Genomic DNA, 20635 nt, shown 5'->3' with positions numbered 1-20635 from the left:
GAGAGTAGACCAACAGGGCAAGTTGATCAGTAACCACTAGATGGTGATCCTGCACTGCTGAAAGGAAGTCTCTCTTTCATAGGTGGTGTTTCAAGGGTCAGGTCTCTTTGAGGTCTCCAGTTATTTCTAGGACTTCAGCTCTAGGATTAGAATCCCATAACTAGAAGGGACGTTAGCTATCATCTAATCATCTGTTCATTCATTTGTTCAACGTGTTTATTCAACAGATATTTCTTTGGCTCCTGCTCAGCTTTGTGGGGAATACAAAAATATAAAAATTTTAGTCCCTGACGTATAGAAGCGTATATTGGAAGATGGACACAACTAGCTAAAATAATAAAAGGCTCTGTATGGCAAATGTCACAGCCAAAGTGCTGTGGGAGTTCAGGTGTAGGTGAAAGGTATGGCTTTTAATTTCAGGCTAACGAGTTTGGAATTTATTGGAAGACAATGGGGAACCACTAAAAGTTTTTGAATGGTGTGTGTGGGGGGAATGTAGTGGGAGTGACAGGAGCAATACTTGAGCATTCATTAGGTAGAGGTGTGAAGGATGGATTGGAGCAGAGTGAGACCTCATTTAGCCATCAGTGACATTTAGGAGGCATTTGAAAATCTAAGCATGTGGTAGTAAGAACTTTCATTAGGATGATAGTAGTGGAGCTAGGAGGGTAGGGATGTCTATGAGACATATTGACAGGAGGAGGAATCCGGAGGACCTCTCGTTATGAAAGGATAGAGTTAGAATAAGGCAGAGATCGTGGGCTTTGAGCTGGACTTATGGAGGGAGATGATCAGAAGTAACTCAGGAAGAGGAAACAGCTTTGAGGGGATGATTTCAATTTTGGTTTTTTTTTTTTTTTGGGGCAGGGCAGTTGGGGTTAAATGACTTGCCCAAGGTCACACAGCTAGTACATGTGTCAAGTGTCTGAGGCTGGATTTGAACTCAGGTCCTCCTGACTCCAGGGCTGGTGCTCTATTGAGTGCGCCACCTAGCTGCCCCATGATTTCAATTTTGACATGTTGAGTCTGAGGTTTAAGTGGAACAGTTGGGTGGACAAGTCTAGCAGGTAGTTATAAATTTGGGACTGGAGCTCAGGAGTAAAGTCAGGTGTGAGAATATAGATTTGGGACTAAAATAAACACTCATGGGATTAGGTAATTAGGAGATCACTGGTAAAGGAAGAGATGAAAATCATTTCATTGGGTTAAAGTGGTGAGAAAATGGGAATGAGGAGGTACAAGAGCATTCTTCTTCCAAATACAGTGCATTCAAGGTCTCCAGAAGTATAGAAAAAAGTTTCCTGTCTAAATAAACAAGGGTTAGTTTGGGATGCTCTTGTCTTTCCCCTGTACCACCACTGTTTTTTCCCAATACCCTTTATGCTGTTAATGACTCAAAATGGCCACCATCTGCACAGGAAGCTAATTTAGAGTTGTGCTTGCCCCCTTACATCTATATTTAAGTTTGGTATCTAACAGAGTTGAGGGAAATACAGCTGAGCAGCCCAACCCCTCTAATTCAGTACTTTGAGTTTATAGCAGGCATTCCCATATTATTGTTTTTCAGTAAGTGGAATCACAGCAAAGAGCAAATGCTAAACTGTTAATAGCTTCCCTGGAATTTGACTCTTGCAATTATCTCAAAACAGCTTAGACAAAATATTACTGTTCGTGCTAATATGCACAGATCTCTTAAGTGTTCTTTAGTCACCTGATTCTCATCCTGGATTTGATATTATTTAAGGTAGAAAGACTTTTCCATAGTCAAACTCAGGTTAGAGACCAAGTAAATAATATACACACTTAACCTCCAGGAGAAAGATTACTTGGCCTTCTAAGACAGGGATACTTGGGTACTTAATGGATCCTTGATTTTATTGGTATGGCTATGCTTTCCCCCAGTGCAGATTGCATTCTATTCATGCCTTTTCATCTCATGTCATTTTTGTTCATGCCTTTCCATAAATATTCCTTAGAGGAACACCAATCTGATGCTTTCCTCTAGATATTTTAATATTTTGTGAATAGCAGTACAATGATAAAGCTATCCATGTGTTATTCCTTATTCACATGACTAGCCCAATCTCTTTTCTATCATCTGTGTCCTTGAGTTATCTTTTATGCCACTCATCTTCTTATGTGCAAATAATTGTTGGTAATATACTGAATCCTACTTACATTATGCGTCTTTCCATGGCCCTTTAGGGCACAGGCAATTTTGATTCTTCTGAGAGAGTGATATTGCATTATTTGCATCTATATCACATCGGGGAAAGGATATTGGTATTTAAAAGGTGGACTTTTGCAGTAGAGAGCATGTTGAGATCATTGAAAGCACTTTGTAATTTCCCAAAAGCAATCTAGCCCATTCCCTTCTTCCTATTCAATTCTGGCTTATTGTTCATTTACAGTACCTGGGCTAACTCAATGGGCTACCTATTTTCATAGTCTGGGCAATGCATATTCTTCCTATTTTCCTTTGTTAATTACTAGGCGCAACTCTTTTGATAAGGTCATACCATATAAGGCCTGATTAAAGGAGCTGGGAATAGTCTGAGGAAGAGAAGACTTAGGGGGGACATGTTAATTGTCTTCAGGTATTTGAAACGTGAAAAAGGAATTAGTTTTTATTCTACTTATGCCAGAGGGAAGAACTTAGAATAATGGGTAGAAGTTGCAGTGAGGAAGATGGAGGCTAATAGAGCTATCCACAAGTATAATTGGCTATCTCAGAAGTTCTCTTCCATAGAAATTCTTCAAGCAAAGTCTGGTTAATCATTTGTTGGGCCTATCGTAGAGGAGATTTGTATTCAGATTTGAGTTGACCTAGATGGCTTCTGAGAGCTCTTCCAGCTAGTCTTCTGTAATTTTCCCTGTGAATCTTGTCGAAGTGATCCTGCAGTGTTTTTGGTCTCCGCACAATCAGGTCAATCAGGTCAATGTCATCCATGAACTGGAGCATCCAGAGCACCTTACCATCAGTGGGGAATCTCCCTTCCATTAGAACTTTGAATAGGATACAGTAACATGGGAGACATGGAGAAAAGCTTTTTAAGGCTATTGCTTTTCTGAGTCATGCCTTTTTGCAGCCAACAAACAGTAGACACAATGGGATCTTCTGTCCTCTTTGTATCTCCTTTTATGCTAGCGAAGCTATAGTCTGCTGTAGATCATTTCTGCCTTCCTTTCCCCTGCACTCCTTACATTTTCATCACAAAAATATGCACAGACCACTGTTGTTGAGGATTTCAGAGAAATGAGAAAAAAGGTGTAGCAGCTAGTAGCTGATGTGTTCTTGGTCACTTTTTTGAGGGGGGAGGAGGGGGCAATAGCACTAGCTTTTCCAAGTATTTTGGAATCTATGTTGTTTTGGAAATTGATCCTCAGAAGCCCTTGAAATTGGGTCACCTTCAAGAAGGAAATTCTTTAATAGTTATTTGGCCAGGTTTATCTGTGTAGTCCCAACTTTCTTATATAATATGTATGTTTATACACGCATGTGCACGTACGTATCTCCTTCCCACACAAAAACTCCACTATGATGTTTCCCCATAGTATGGAGCTGACCTAGGGTTCTCAAAGTACATGCCAATATAATACATACTTTGGCATGTTCTATCAAGCTGAGAAAGGTTTATAGTATGGTTCCAATAGTGGATTATAACTGAGCTGAGGATGAGACTAAGTACGGGTAGGCTTATTGTCAGAAGGTTGGCTCCCAGGTGATAAATTTTTTGGTCATTGTGATCCAGAGAAGATATAAAACATACAACAGAGTCTTCAAAACAGCACAGCTCCCTTCTGCTTTGGCAGTAATGGTGACAGGCCAGAAGCAGAAGAGAGAGCAGAGGGTTCTAAGAATCACAGTTTTTAGACCACCTACCAACTTCTTTAGCTAATGGTTCAGTAAATATGAGATCTTTGTTCAGTAACTAGTGAGTTAATACACTACTGGAGGAACTGACATTTGTGATATAAATGATACAAGGAGATATAAAGTGTGGGGATAGCCCCACACAAAGTTCGCGGCGATATCAAACATTGCTACAGTTCCCCAAGTGTTCTAAAAAGATACACATATTTCCTTTGCTAGCTCTTAACCATGGGGTTATAGAATGTTTGAACTGGCAGGTGACCATTAAGGGAAACTGAGGTCCAGAGAGAGGAAGTGCCCTACCAAAGAGGTAGAGATGGTTTGGTATTTGATATTTCCGAGCAAAATCCAAGTTTGAAAGCCCATATTTCTACTTTATTTCCTACCCAGATCCTGCATGCCGATTTAGGTCATCAAGTCTTCTTCATGCTGTTTGGCATGTTAAAGGTCCTCAGGCCCATGTGGTTGATCTTTGCAGCAAGAAATGCTTCGGTGAAGAATTACTGACCTACAGATATCTATGTTCCATACACCATTATGATGAAATGAAAATATCTTATTAAAAGGCAAGTCCTTCATTTAAGAGGTTGAGTAAAATATTACTTAAAAATAATCCCAGCTGGTTAAATATAGGGTCCTGAAAAAGGCTGGTCCAAGGATACGCCTTGGCTTTGGGCCCAGAGTATTTTTATGTGACAGCGAATTAGATTGATTTTTCATTCATGTTGCGCTTTTTCTCAGTATTTGATTCTGAGACAGGCAAATATTGATGGACTTAATCATATTGGTTTCCCATCCCAAATGCTCTCTTTCTGAAGGATTTTTGACATTAAAAGATGACCTCATATTACTGACTTATTTTCAGTGTGAAACATCAGAGCTTCCATCTTCTTTTCATTGTTTTTATATCTGTCTCCTTTTCCTTTCCCATTGCTTGCATCCTAATGAATATCTTTTCCAACTTAGGCCTAGATTTTTCAATTGCCTTCTGATTGGTACCACCAATCAAATTCAGATGAATTTTTGCCAGCTTCTCAGGAGCAGGGTAGTACCTCCCTGCTTTCTTTTCCAGAGCTCTGGGTTAACTTGTATGGTCTGGATCTGCTTTTCCTGGAGGAAGACAGGAGTGGACTGGCATATGGAAAGAGAGCTACTTTTCACTTCACAAGACTCAGTGAGAGGTACTGAAACCAGTCGGGGGGGATCATACTGCTTGGGCTACTGGGGGAGGTAGGAGATAAATGGGACGGATTAACCTTAACTTGGAGATGAATGGGAAACAGAGCCTTGAAGAGGGCCTTTGTTTATAAGCTAGTGGGACCTACTATAAAAGGACGAAATGAGTCGAGCTGAAAATCATTCCGGCCCTAGAGGTATGAAACTGTCAGCTGGGATTCCAGGCAGTGTGCTTACCAAGCAGGTTTGAGCCCAGCAACGCTGATGAGGAAGACAGCAAGGCCAGTTGTGGGTGGGAGTGATGAAAGGGGTAAGGTGGAGTGCTGGATGCCTGCCAAGAGTGGAGGTATCAGGGTGAGCAATAGGAGGTACAACCTTGGCTTCTCCTCCAAGGCAAGCACTACGAGGTATATCAACTGTACTGATTTCTGGGATGGGGGAAAGGGCTCTGACCTTGATATGGACTTGGGTGTGAGTTCTCTGTCCTTCCTGTGTAAATAAAATTGGTTCTATTTTTGATGTCTTGTGAACTTGGGCACTTGTAAGAGTATCTGATGACCGACCCCCTTTGGGTTCTGCCTTGGTGGGGGCAAAGGAGCTCAAGAAATTTAGAGGTCCCCAAAGTATACCTGGATCCGTATTGTCAATTGCTGCTGTTGTTCATTTTTCAGTCGTGTCTAACTCTTTCTGACCCCATTTGGGGTTTTCTTGGCAAAGACACTGGAGTGGTTTTCCATTTCCTTCTCCAGCTCATTTTACAGATGAGGAAGCCGAGGCAGACAGGTGAAGTGATTTGCCCAGAGCCGCACAGCTACAGTTTGAGGCCAGATTTAAACTCAGGAAGACAAATCTTCCTGGCTCCAGGCCCCGGCAGTCTATTGTGCCACCCAGCCGCCTTCAACTTTAATTGTTCCAGAAGATGCTGTTGTTGTGTTTCAGTTAGTTGTGTCTAACTCTGTGACCCAATATGGGGTTTTCTTGGCAAAGAAGCTGGAATGGTTTGCTATTTCCTTCTCCATTGGATGAAGGCAAACAGAGATTAAATGACTTGCCCTGGGTCATATAGCAAGTGTCTAAGGTAGGATTTGAATGCAGGTCTTCCTGACTCCAGGCCTACCGCTACATCCACTGAGTCACCTAGCTGCCTAAAGAACCTTAAAGGAATACCAGGTTCACCAGAAATGGTCTTTTTTTTTTCCCCATTCATGTCCCAACTTTGCGACGCCTTTCTGGGGAGTTTTCTTGATAAAGATACTGGAGTAGTTTGCCATTTTCTCCTCCAGCTCATTTTACAGATAAGGAAACTGAGGCAAATGGGTTAAGTGACTTGCCCAGGGTTACACAGCTAGTAAAGATCTGAATTTGAACTCAGGTCTTCCTGATTCCACACCATGCATTCCACTGCCCATCTACTGAGCCACATAGCTGCCCCATATTGTCAGTGCTTCTGACATAAGGGTTACATGTTTTTTCTACATTGTTTTGCCTCTTCATAGATCGTCCTGGCCTCTCTAAAGCCATTGTAGGAGGTAAGGTCTTTGAAAATTCTGGCCCTTGGGGGTGGAGCCAAGATGGCAGCTGGAAAGCAGGGACTAGCATGAACTCCCCGCCAAGTCCCTCCAAAAACCTATAAAAAATGGCTCTGAACCAATTCTAGAACTGCAGAACCAACAAAATAGCAGAGGGAAGCAGGGCTCCAACCCAGGACAGCCTGGATGGTCTCTGGGTGAGGTCTATCCTGCACGGAGCTGGGAGCGGAGCAGAGTGGAGCGGAGCAGAGCCCAGCATGAGTGGCGCGGACCAACCAGACCAGGAGCCAGGCGGAGTGTGCCCTAGCGCCCTGAATCAGTGAGCTGCAGGAGTTACCAGACTTCTCAACCCACAAACACCAAAGACAACAGAGAAGGTTAGTGGGAAAAGCTGCAGGAGTAGAAGGAGTTCGCGCTTAGGCCACCGTCTCCGCCCTCCCACCGCCCCCCAGCGGAGGTGGGGCAGCTACAGAACTAGAGCTGCAGTTGCTTCTGGCCCCAGGCCCACCTGGTGGGAGGAATTAAGTGGCAGATCACAGCAGGAGTGAAGAGCCTGCTGAAGATCTAAGTCCAGTTCGGGTTGGGGGTTCTTGGGGAAGGAGGAGTGCTGGTGTGGCAGCGCATCCGCCCAAGCTTGGAACATAGAACTCTTTAGTCTACAAGCAGTCATACCCCACTGAAAAACTCAAGGGTCAAGTTAGTTGGCTGGGAACATGGCCAGGCAGCGAAAACACACCCAGGTTCAGTCTCAGACTCTGGCATTGAAGACCAAAACATACAGCTAGAAGAAGTCAACAAAGTCATAGAGCCTACAACAAAAACCTCCAAGAAACACGTGAACTGTTCTCAGGCCATGGAAGAGCTCAAAAAGGATTTGGAAAAGCAAGTTAGAGAAGTAGAGGAAAAATTGGGAAGAGAAATGAGAAGGATGCGAGAAAACCATGAAAAACAAGTCAATGACTTGCTAAAGGAGATCGCAAAAAATACTGAAAAATATACTGAAGAAAACAACACCTTAAAAAATAGACTAACTCAAATGGCGAAAGAGCTCCAAAAAGCCAATGAGGAGACGAATGCCTTGAAAGGCAGAATTAGCCAAATGGAAAAGGAGGTCCAAAAGACCACTGAAGAAAATGCTACTTTAAAAATTAGATTGGAGTAAGTGGAAGTTAGTGACTTTATGAGAAATCAAGATATTATAAAACAGAACCAAAGGAATGAAAAAATGGAAGACAATGGGAAATATCTCATTGGAAAAACCACTGACCTGGAAAATAGATCCAGGAGAGATAATTTAAAAATTATTGGACTACCTGAAAGCCATGATTAAAAAAAGAGCCTAGATATCATCTTTCAAGAAATTGTCAAGGAGAACTGCCCTGATATTCTAGAGCCACAGGGCAAAATAGAAATTGAAAGAATCCACAGATCGCCTCCTCAAATAGATCCCAAAAAGAAATCTCCTAGGAATATTGTTGCCAAATTCCAGAGCTCCCAGATCAAGGAGAAAATATTGCAAGCAGCCAGAAAGAAACAATTTGAATATTGTGGAAACACAATCAGAATAATCCAAGATCTAGCAGCTTCTACATTAAGAGATCGAAGGACTTAGAATATGATATTCTGGAGGTCAATGGAGCTAGGATTAAAACCAAGAATCACCTACCCAGCAAAACTGAGTATCATTCTCCAAGGCAAAATATGAATTTTCAATAAAATAGAGGACTTTCAAACTTTCTCAGTGAAAAGACCAGAGCTGAATAGAAAGTTTGACTTTCAAACACAAGAATCAAGAGAAGCATGAAAAGGTAATCAAAAAAAAGAACAAGAAAAAGAAATTGCAAGGGACCTACTAAAGTTGAACGGTTTTGTTTACATTCCTACATGGAAAGATGACGTGTATGATTCATGAGACCTCAGTATTAGGGTAGCTGAAGGGAATATGCATATATATATGTGTGTGTGTGTGTGTGTATACATGTATATATATATATATATATATATATATATATATATATATATATATATATATATATATAGAGAGAGAGAGAGAGAGAGAGAGAGAGAGAGAGAGAGAAGGTGGGCACAGGGTGAGTTGAAGATGAAGGGAAGATATCTAAAAGAAATAAAATCAAATTAACGGGTGAGAGAGGAATATATTGAGAGAGGGAGATAGGGAGAGATAGAATGGGATAAACTATCTCGCGTAAAAGTGGCAAGAAAAAGCAGTTCTGTAGGAAGAGAAGAGAAGGCAGGTGAGGGGGAATGAGTGAATCTTGCTGTCATCAGATTTGACCTGAGGAGGGAATACCATACATACTCAATTAGGTATCTTACCCCACAGGAAAAAAGGAGGAAGAAGATAAAAAAAGGGGGGATGATAGAAGAGAGGGCAGATGGGGGAGGAGGTAATCAAAAACAAACACTTTCAAAAAGGGACAGGGTCAAGAGAGAAAATTCAATAAAGAAGGATAGGTTAGGAAGGAGCAAAATATAGTTAGTCTTTCACAACATGAGTATTGTGGAAGGGTTATACATAATGATACGCATGTGGCCTATGTTGAATTGCTTGACTTCTTAGGGAGGGTGGGTGGGAAGGGAAGAGGGGAGAGAATTTGGAACTCAAAGTTTTAAAAACAGATGTTCAAAAACAAACAAAAAAAAGTTTTTTCATGCAACTAGAAAATAAGATACACAGGCAATGGGGCGTAGAAATTTATGTTGCCCTACAAGAAAGGAAGGGAAAAGGGGATGGAAGGGGAGTGGGATGACAGAAGGGAGGGCTGACTGGGGAACAGGGCAACCAGAATATATGCCATCTTGGAGTAGGGGGGAGGGTAGAAATGGGGAGAAAATTTGTAATTCAAACTCTTGTGAAAATCAACGCTGAAAACTAAATATATATTAAATAAAAAAAAAGAAAATTCTGGCCCTTCTCTGAGTTTAGTATTTAATGTAGGATTTATTTTTCTTGGTCTCGGGTTTGCTAAGTTCTTCTATTTGAAGTTTGAAGATTTGAACCCAATGGGAGCTACTTTTTTCCTTCAAATCCACAGTTATATTATAAAAATATGTTTGAATTTTGACTTAAAGTTGGGGTGTGGAGATAAGAGAAAATATTTTGTAGTAATTCCCATATAATTTAGATGCATTTCTATAGAATGGTAATAGTTGTAGGAGCCCTAGACTAGAGGTAATAGTTACAGACTAATAGATTAATGATTATATAAGTACACACGTATATAAATGCATACACACATGTATGTATATATAACACATGTGATACATATGATATTTATAACTACAGAATAATTCTTACAGGTGAGGAATTAGGAATCTCAAGTTCTAATTTTTCTTCAGTTACTTACTGTATGATGTGAGTTTGTCTCCTGCCCTTCTCTGGTCTTCTGTTACTGCATTTATGAAGTAGGTATAGTAGTCAAGAACCATCTGGCACTGGACCCCTAAATAAAAAGACCCTCCAAGATCCCTCCCAGGGTCCTTAATTGCTGCTCCTTTCCCCCAGGGGAAGACCGGCTAGCTGTAGTGATTTCTGGGCTCAGATTGGCCTTGGTTGGGTACCTAGCCAGGGCAGTGGTGCTATGGCAGCACCTGTCTGGCCGCCCAGGCCCTGCAGCACTGGAGCCTGATCTGCTCTCACGCAGCTTTGGGCCTATGATTCTCTTTCTCCTTTTAATCGCCTGTCTAACCTCGGGAGAAAAGGGAGCTTATAAAACCTCTGAGGGCAGGAGCTCTTGCCGTTGTTCAGTCTTTCAGTTCGTCTGACTCTTTGCGACCCCATTTGGGGTTTTCTTGGCAGAGATATAGGAGTGGTTTGCCATTTCCTTCTCCAGCTCATTTTACAGATGAGAAAACTGAGGCAAACAGGGTTGTTACTTGCCCAGGGTCATATAGCTAGTGAGTGTCTGAGGCTGGTTTTGAACTTAGGTCTTCCTGACTCCAGGCTTGGCCCTCTATCCACTGCATCACCTTGCTGCAGGACTTTACCCATACACAAATCTCTCCAGGGCTGTGCAGGCTTCTTGCTGCCAGGTGAGCACGGACACCATTGGGTGTCTTTTAATTGAGTGGTGACAGGATGTTGGTTTGGAATCAGAATGACCTTTAGGGATCCTGAAGAGTGATCTCTTGGCTGTTGCCTGGGGATAGGGTTGCCAAAAGCAATAGGATCTCGAGGTAAAGAATTGCAGTTCCCAGGGAAATAGCAAGATTTGTGTTTCTCCTGCACTAGGGATTAAAGACCAGCAAGATAAACAGTGTGACTTCCTTTGGGATTAGGGGAAAGAGCAAATAAACAGAGGTTGGTAGCTTTGAGGGAGCAGCTGGGATGGTGTGTGTGTGTGTGTGTGTGTGTGTGTGTGTGTGTGTGTGTGTGTGTGTGTGTGTGTGTAGGGGCAAGCAAACAACAGAAACAAAAATCTGAAGACCCTCTGTTTTCCGTTGTTCTCTCAGGGGAGCCAGAGCTTGCTGAACTGTGGCTCCCAATACAGCGTCCTCAAGTCTCTGAACGATCCTGGCCCTTGTAGTTTGAGTCAGGAGAGAAGAGAGAAAAATCATTAGACAGGACTGCTCCCAATTTAGCCAGACTGGCAATTTACTCTTGTAGGACCCACTGAAATTCTGGGAGTGCCAGTGTGCTACGCCTTTTACCAGTGCTGACCCTTGACAAAAGAAGCCAGCTTGATTTTTACCACCCCTGGCTCCTTATTCCGGGCCCTCTTCTACCTTCCTCTCTTCAAATTCCCCATGCCCTCATGAAGCCTGGGTCTCCCCTGTTGGAGATAAAGCTGATGATATGGAGAAGGCCAAAAGCTCATGAGAATGGAGGAATTTCATGCCCTGTGGCACCTGGGGGAGGAAAGCATCTGTAGCCCCCTTAAATCATGTCATACAGTGCATGACTACTCTTTATTCCACCTGTTCCTCCAGGTTGGGCAGTCTTTCTGGCGCCAGTGCCAACTTTGCTGCAGCCTCCAGTTTCTTCCTGGAGAGATTGCTCAGTTGGAACAAAGAGAGGAAGAACAGCTCTCTGAAGGCCACGTGGACCTAAGAGAATGGAACGACAGGGCCAGGTACTTCCTCTCCTGCAGGAGGGGAGCACCAAGAGGAGGATCAGCCACTTGCAGGTTGAGGGTGCAGGTATGTTTACTGTCTTGCTGGGGATGCTGAATAAAAAAGAGGTCCTTTTAAAACTAGCCTTGTCCGTGGTGGGTGAGAAGAGTAGGACTTGCACAGTCTCTACTTCACAAAGTTTGCTTTTGCTCCAGCTGAAGGCCTGTTGTTACAAAGCATACTCAACTATTTAACCTGAGGATAATTTGCATCTCATTATGTATGTTTTAGCATATAAACTTAATTGTAAGAGCCCAAATAAATTACATTCTTTAGCCTATGCTCTTTCTCTATTAATCTGTCTTATATCCATTCTAACTGTTGCTGCCTCAGGTGGGGTCCAGCCCAGCCTGGAAAATGCTGCATTGATTTCTGCCTTGTTGTGCTCCTAACAGTCCATGGGACTAGACTGGCTGCCTTTGATGGGATGGGGTGAGATCTGGAGTATTCTGTTCGGTTCTGGGCATCATGAGTGAATAAACGAAAGAGTACTTACTGTCTGCCAAGTACCAGGGGTACAAAAAGAAGTGAGGCAGCCTCAGGGTTTAAGAAGGACATAGATAACCTGGAGATTATCCAGAGGAGGTTAGCCAAGATGGGGAAGGGCCTTCAATCTGCATCATATTCGAATTGGTTAAAGAAACTAGGAATATTTAGGCTGGAGAAGAGAAAGCTTGGGGACATGATGGCTGTCTTTAAATATTTCAAGGGCTGTCATGTGGAGGAGGGATCAGACTTGTCCTGTTGGGCCTCAGAGGGTAGAACTAGGAGCAGTGGAAAGAAGTTGTGAAGAAGCAAATTTAAGCTTGATGTCAGGAAAAACTCCTTGACAACTAGAGCTATGCAAAAGTGGGTTGTCCTCAGTCATGTTAAAGATTTTTTTGGATCTTGACTTAAAGTCAAGAGGACCCTGAGTTCAAATCCTACCTCAGGCACTTAGCATCCGTGTGGCCCTAGGCAAGTCATTTAGCCTTCATGTGCCTCAGTTTCCTCATCTATAAAATTTCGGAGATAATAATGGCATCTACCTCACAAGGTTATTGTGTAAAGGGCTTTGCAAATCTTAAAGCAGTATATAAATACTATTATTATTATTATTAATTTTCATATAATTTAGGTACTTTCTTACATGTAGTGGTATGTCGTATAGTGGTAGGAGCATTGGACTACAAGTAATATAGCTATAGACTAATTATACATACACACACACTGTGGCTATAGAATAATTCTTACAAAAAGGAAATGGGAACCTTGGGTTCTAATTTGTGATACTTACTAGGGGTTTGGGGTATTCAGGGAGGACTGGCACCTCTGGTGTGAGGGCTTATTGAGCCCTTTTCAGGGCTGCTCATCCACCTTTGGTGGCACTCATTTCTCACCTGTGGCTCCAAGAACCTGTGGCATGCACAGCAGCCACTCCCTAGTAAAACTGTTTTGGCAGACAAACTAAACCAGGTCTAGGGTAACTGATAGGTTTCAAAGCCATGGGTGCATTGGGGGGTGTCTACCCCAACCATATGAAGACTCCTCCTCCTGGCAGAGGGTGTGGATGAGAACAAGTTGTTCCAACGGCCATGAAGGATGCTGAAGCAGGTGCTGTGGAGTGTTTAGAGCTTGGCCCTATTCGAAAATGAAGGACAAACAAATGAGGATCCTAATACATGAAACATCTGGTAGTAAGCAGCTAGATCACTTGATTCCTTGATAACCCTTCCAGATTATATGATACTTAATGCCAAAATTTAGTGAATCCCTGCTTTTTTCCCCTTGTGGGAAAGGCTCATGATCTGTGGCCTTTATTCTTTTCAGTGCCATGTTGGGCTTATTTGGTTTTGAAAACTTGGACTGCCTCAAGAGATGGTGGATCCCTCCTCCTTGTAGGGAGCTAAGTAACCACTAGTCAGGGATGTTCTAGTAGGGATACCATTCATGTATTGGTTGGACTAGATGGTCACTGAGAGCCCTTCCAACTCTTAAATTCTGTAGTTGTGAGTCTCAGATTTTCTGCTGCCTGGGACTTTTTTTTTTGAGAGGAGCTCTTCTTGGACCCATCTCAAAGAGAGGCATTTGTCAGTGACATTTAGGGAACAGGAGGCCTGGGATCCTCAGAAGGTAAGCCTTTGATTTTTTTTTTAGCAGTCTCTCATAACTTGAAGTTAGATGATCATTGCCCCCTGAAGTTACCGTAGCTTGAGTGTTTATTCACAAAGGGTATGTCCTTCTCATTTTAGTTTCTTCACTCCAAGGAATGGGGGAAAGAGGATGTTTTCGTTGTGCTCTACTCCTCTGCTTCAATTCTGACAGTCTTTGATGCTGTCATGGATACCTGCTAACAGGTGCTTGAGGTATTAAAACCCCTCTCATTTTCTAAAAGGAGCCACTGTTTGTTGTCATTTTGCAAGAATTTACCAAAAATGGAAACTGATGAGGGTTAGAAAGGGTCATTGTGCATTGTGAGAATTTCTTTAATCCTGACTTGATAACTATTTCCATAAACCTAACTTTTTGGAAAGTTTATTCTTTTCTTCACTCACCCTTCCTTTTTTAGCATCAGGAATAATTATAAGTCTGAGCTTCAAAGAACATCATAACCATTAGCTAATCGCTTACCATCCAGCAGAGGTGTGGAGCTTCCTCAATATGTGTTTTGTTTTAATAGAGAGGAAGGAATGAACGTCTTAAGGAATGAAGAAAGGTTCCTAGCAATCTCACTGTGGCCACTTAATTCAACTGACATTCCCAGCCCCCTTGAGGTAGGAAGGATTGACTAGAGGCAGTTCAGGGAGTCATGGACCTGGTTAATGAACTGGGAAAGCCAGCTGTTTTGGCAGTTCCAGCCCCTGGGTGTGGCCTTTTCACAGGTGCTGAGCTCTGAACAGGTGCCTCGAGGGGAGGGAGCAGCATATTTGTGCGGTTCAGAGGGGGCATGGCTCCTCCCCCTTCTCTCGGGGCTGGGTGGGAACTTGTTTGCTCAGTCAGGTAGAAATCATCACTATTCAAACAACGTCATGGCCAATCACATTTTGGACCCCTTGTACCCCATTCAAATGAATGGCGGTTACAGCTGCCCTGCCTTCCCCAGAAACACTGCTGTGTGTATGCTGGAGGTGGAGGGGGGAGTGATTTAACGGCTGCTTAGGTTACTGGAGAACAACACAGAGGACTCCAATTACAGACTCCTTAGGAGGAGGAACAACCATGGAGCCAGACAACTTCCACCGAGTCTCCCTCTGTAGTAGAGATGCCCACTGGGACTCATCTTTCTACCTCACAAGCTTTGGTGAGTGCTTTCCTGAGTCTGGGGTACCCACATTGGCTCCCAGAAGGGAGCAGTCAGAAGCCTGAGTCTGTGTCTCATGGGGCCCATTTGCCCTTGAAAGTGAACCTTTTCCCATTTCTGATCCCCAGGCCTCGAGACAGGTGGCTTGCTCCGGGTTTCATTAGCAGCACCCTCTAGGTCAGTCCCTCTCAGCGGCTCCTGAGTTTCTTCCCATGGAAGGGGCTCAGAATTGTACACACCCAGGCATTCTGAACTGTTGAGAATCAACTGCTGTCCTTCCATTAGTACCAAATCTGGTTGGTTCCGCCTCACTTGGCTGGAATAATAGCACAAAGTTCAGATTTGCTATACAGAATGTTCCTTATTAGCTTGGCAGTTCATGGGAAGTTTAGGGTTAAAAGAGATGAAAAAAAAATGCAGAGTTTCCTGACTCAATTGGGGGATTTCCTGCCATTCCCTAGATTGGGGGGAATAGGTGGCTAGGGAGGCACAGTCTGCTGATTCTGTCTTTCAAGCTATAGATCACCCGGGATGGGGGGTGGGTGTGGGTCTTTGTTTGTGCCCAGCTGGTTTGGGGACCATCCCAGGCAGGGGAAGGGGCTAGCTGAGGCCAGGCAGATTAAGATTGGTAAAATACTGAGGTGCATTCCCACCACTGGCTGTAGGGCTTGGAGCTAAAAACCAAAACAAAACAACTAGGGGCAACGGCCGGTTGAAAAAACTCCGTGGCTGCCAGCAGTAGGGCTGAATTCCTTCAGAGGGCAATTGGACATTTGCAGGGAGGATGTGGGGATAACTTGTCCCTTTTCCATCTATCCAGTGGTGAAAGAGGAGAGAAACAACACAGATAGGCACGTGCAGAGCTGTGGAGTTGGAAGGGACCTCAGTAGCCAGTACCAGAAAAGGAAGCTCCTCTACCACACACAGCCAGCCCATTCCATCCCATTTCTAAATGGTTCTTCTTGCTAATAAGCTTTTCCTTACGTTAAGCCTAAATTTCTCTCTGCAACTTGAATCTGCTCCCAGTTCTGTTCCCAGTGACCAAGTAGAACAAGTTGAATCCTCTTCAAATTCCTGAAGTGGGTTCACATGCCCCTCCTATATCTTCTCCAGGGTAAACTTGCTCTTTTTCTTCAGTCAGGTCTCATAGAGATCTTGAGGCCCTTCGAAGTCCCTAAACAGAGAACTAAGCCCTGGAATGGGTGCATGGCTTGACTTCTGGAGTTTAGTGAGGAGCATTCAGCCCTATTAAGCAATAATAGATTCAGGAGATGGAGGACATATATGAGTAGAAGGGATTCTGAGTCCTCAGCATCTAACTCCAGTCCTGCCGGTCACTGTGTGGAGCCAGTTTTGTTGCCTAGGGATATAGTAGCCTTGTCAGAAGCACCAGAGCAAAATATATTGATGGATGCTGAAGAGAAGGGTTTGCTTTCTCTTTGATATCTAAGTTTGAAATATCCTGAAAAGTGACCTTGGGCATCAGTTTTCACCGAGGTACTCTTCACTGTCAGTGGCTTGTCTGGAAGCAGAGGCTTTGGGAATAATAATCCACTTGGAGGGTGGTTGAAAGGTCTATATGCTGACTCCTTCTTCTGGATCTGGGGAATTGGTGTGTTCTCAGATTGAAGAGGTGCCCCATTTTAGTGCAGGGCAGAGGTTCTCAAAGTGTGGTCCCCTTTCGAGGAGTTTCTGTGGTCAAAACTCTTTGCTTAATACTACTAAGATATTTTAATCTTTAACATGGTAAATATAAATAAAAGTTCTGTGGGGTCCTCAATAGTATTTAATAGTGTAAAAGGATCTTGAGACCAAAAAGTGGTTTGAGAACCACTGGTGTAGGGCATAAACTGATTGCTGGAGGTAAACAAAGACAGCACATTGCCTGGCACATAGTAGGCGCATAATAAATGTATAGTGACTGACATCATAGGATTGTACATTATTGAAATAGGCTGGCCAGTGGGATTGGCTTCAGCTAGAAGTTGTGATTGTCCTAATGGGATAGAGCAGAGCCAGAGGGTCATTTTCCATCTAGTCAGAAACTGTACTACCTTTCATAGTAACCTAGCTCTGAGGATCTCTAAAAGGCAAATATCCCAAGCAGATGTACACTGATGGCCCTAGTGGGCAAGAGACCCTGAACTGCCCTGTTCTAACCTGAATAGCTCTGGACTTCTCTGGCACAGCCACCGTGTCCTTCTTGATCTAACACACTGCCAAGTGTGTTTTTTCTTTTAAACTGAATCTATGGGTTCGTCCATGTAGGACGTTTTTAGATACTTTCTTTTGCCAGTACAGATTGGCACCTTCTCTGCCAGTTACGTAGAATATTACCCGGGGGTACTGAGATAGTCAGTTTGTGTCAAAGGTAAAACTTGAACTCAGGTCTTCCTGACTCTGTGGCTGGTTATCTATTAGTTATGCTATACTGCCTCTCATCAAGTATATATAAGCATTTAATGAATTCTTTTCGATGATGAAGATTTTTAGTAGGCCTAGATTAACCCTTTCACAATATAATGAGTGGTAGACTTTGTTTCCCAGAAATGTCAATTTTATAGGAAAAATAAATAAGTAAATGGAAACAAAATAGTTAATTTCTTCATTGTACTGTATTGTATTGAAATGACTATATTTGTCATATGACTGGTTTTCTTTGAAAAATATATTTGATAGTAGAAAAATAGTCATTTTAAAAGTGAGGTCCTTTTCTAATAAATTGCGTGATGTCATCATTAAACATATGACATATATTATCGTATCGTTATGATGCGTATCATTATGACATATAAACATAGAGAAGGGTTTTAAAATATAGAATTACTGTTGGCACAATTTGTAAAATGTTCCTAAACTGGCAATTTTGGAGCAAAAACTACAGAACTCTGTGAGCTCCTCCATTAGATTGTATGCTCCTTGAGGGTAGGGAGTTATAGTATTATTTATCCCTGTTTGAGCCTCCTGGTTACACTGCTTTTATTAGAGGAGGGATTCAAATAATGAATGATTAGGGAAAAAAGAAAAGAACCTATATGTTCTAGCACAGGTTACCAAAGTGGACAATACGGCCCCCTGGGGGTTGCTGGAATGATTCAGGGGGGTGGTAGTAGCCTTGGGTGCAATTGAGGGGGTGTTGAATAAAAATAAGGGGGCAGTGGAAGCATAAAGAAAGAAGATAAGAAAATTTTGAAAAACCATTTGTGCATGTTTCATCTGTTGTGTTAGTAACTGTTTCTCTTTTGGCCAGAAACCTTGAGGGTCCTCCCCTCCCAGTTTGATTTTTTTTTTTTTGTTAATTAAAGGGGCCATCCCTTGACTCACTTCTTAAAGAGGCCTATTCATTGAGTAGGCATTACCTCACTCTTAGTGAGAACCTGAAAAGACCTTAGTCTAAAAGGGCCAGGGTCACTCAGTGCATCCTGGGCCATTCCAAGTCATCCTGATGAATATCAGGCCACTGGACTCAGATGGCTTTGCAGAAGAAAGTGAGGCTGCTGACCTTGCACAGCCCTCCCTTACTCAAAGTCAACTGCAGGTCACGTCATCATTTCCTTGACGGCATGGTCCTCTTTGAGAACGAAGGACAAACACAATCTGTTGTGTAACAGTTAAAGTCGTAGTGACTACATTATTTTCCAAATACACACCCAAAATGCAAGTTATTGTTGGGAAGCCCATCATGCATTGGTAGGAATATGTGTGTGTAATGATTTGTTTATAATATGATACCGTATGGTTATGTGACACAATGTTGCATCATCAAAATTTCAGTGCAGGAAAACCCCCCACAAATTTACAATAAATTATTAAATTTAAGATGTGTCATTTAAAAGATTATATATTTTTTGAAATGATGTGAGTTTTAAAAAACCGTTAAAGGGTTAAAGAATGTAGATTTCCAGGGAGGTGCTGAGTAATTTTTCTTTTGAAAAGGGGGTGGTAGGCCAAGTAAGTTTGGGAACCTCTGTTCTAGAGTGTATATGGCAGCTCTCTTTGTGGTGGTAAAGAACTAGAAATTGCAGGATTGTCCAACAATTGGGGAGTGGCAGAACAAATTGTAGTGTATGATTGTGATGGAAAATTATTGTGCTAAAAGAAAGGATGAGCTCAGTGATCTTAGAAAAACATAGAAAGACTTGCATGAAATAAAGAAGAGTGAAATGAGCAGAACCAGGAGAACATTGTGTAGAGTAACAGCCATATTGTTTTAAGAACGACTTTGAGTGAATAAGTCATTTTGACTATTATAAATACCCAAATTAACTATAAAGGATGTATGAGGAAAGACGCTATTCATATACATGATAATTTCATTGTACATTTAAAGGGAATAACAAGTTGTACATAAGATTTGCAGTTTCATGTGCAGCCATCTCTTTTTTATTATACTATGTTATGGGAATGCTTGTTTTATTCCACAAATTAAAAAATAAACAAAAATATTAGAGGAGGGATTCAAATCTAGGTCATTCCAGACTTCAGTCCTCACTGTCCTTACTATCAACCCTCAGGGAGAACTAAAAACCTTCAACAATAAAGGATTTTTTTTTACATCTAATAATATTTCTAGAAAGATGTTCTATTGGTAAGACTAATTTGGAATTTAGGGTGTGTAGCTTTGGACCAACTTAGCTGCATCAAGAGATTAATGATAGAACTTGTTCATCAAAGAACCCAGTAAGTCAGCAAGCCTTTTAGCTCCTAAGCAAAGATATATTGAACCTTTTAAGAGAAATGAAACAGCTACATCCTTTTCATAGAAGACAGCTTCAAAATGCTAGTTAAAAATTTCCACATTTATCTTCTAAAAACATACCATAGCAATTGAATTGGATGTTATCAATCTGTGAAAAGCCAATGGGGTTTAAATTTTCCTTTTCTTTCAGCAGATTAATGTATTCTTAAAAAAAAAAAAGCTAGGATAGCAGCTGTGTTTCCCATGGCCATGGATCTGTGGTTATCTAGAGCCAGAGGCGTCAAACACATGGCCGGAGGGATTACACGGGGTCCACAACACTACAGAGTATAGCCTGAACCAGATTAAAATGCAGTTCCTGTCTGGTTTTAGTGTGTCAATGGAGTAATAAAAAATATACACATATGTGGTTTTCTACGTTAATATATGCACTGCCAGGATCCTTATGTGTGGTTTAGTGGCCCCCATTACTGTTTCTCAGAAATAGCTATTGTTAGGTGCTAATTAATCTATGACTAAATGGTTCCCCTGACTTTGGAAATTTAAGTGTGTTCAAGCCAGGGCTGGGTTTATATTGCTGGTGTTTTGGGACGATTTTCCTATATTGGACAAGGCCATGGAGAGGTCTAAGGAGATCCAATTGATAACTTCTAAAAATAAGTTGCTTTTCTTCCTAAACACATGAGACATTTTTGGGGGAGAAGAATTTTTCTCAGTAAGCTAATGAACTTGGCAGGGAAGTTTGTGTGGGGAAATTTCATAGATGGATACTAGATATCTTAGATGACTCTCTTATTTTTTTTTAATTCTTTTTTCCTGACAAAATCTATGCCCAGACCCTCTGGTAAGTTGTAACATTTGGAGTTAAATGAATGGTTTTAACAGATCAACATGAAGCCCTTTGGGTTAGGGAGCAGAGAGGAATACCATGGTAACATATTGGT

At 42.1% G+C, this 20635-nt stretch overlaps 1 protein-coding gene across 2 annotated transcripts in view; it reads left to right on the top strand.

The window, feature by feature from the left end:
- Window positions 1–11579: 11579 nt before the first annotated feature.
- The window catches only part of RGS3 (regulator of G protein signaling 3), a 173240-nt gene continuing 164184 nt past the window's right edge, over window positions 11580–20635 (top strand). For both annotated transcript variants that reach the window (XM_036751250.1, XM_036751253.1), the window contains exon 1: window positions 11580–11739. In XM_036751250.1, coding sequence (XP_036607145.1) covers window positions 11655–11739 — 85 coding nt within the window. In that variant the 5' untranslated portion in view covers window positions 11580–11654. The remainder of the gene's footprint in view (window positions 11740–20635) is intronic.

This window comes from Trichosurus vulpecula, chromosome 3, assembly GCF_011100635.1.
Source record: "Trichosurus vulpecula isolate mTriVul1 chromosome 3, mTriVul1.pri, whole genome shotgun sequence".
NCBI lineage: Eukaryota > Metazoa > Chordata > Mammalia > Diprotodontia > Phalangeridae > Trichosurus > Trichosurus vulpecula.
Note: the sequence above shows the minus strand (reverse complement) of the source record. Positions and strands in the feature narration are given on the sequence as shown.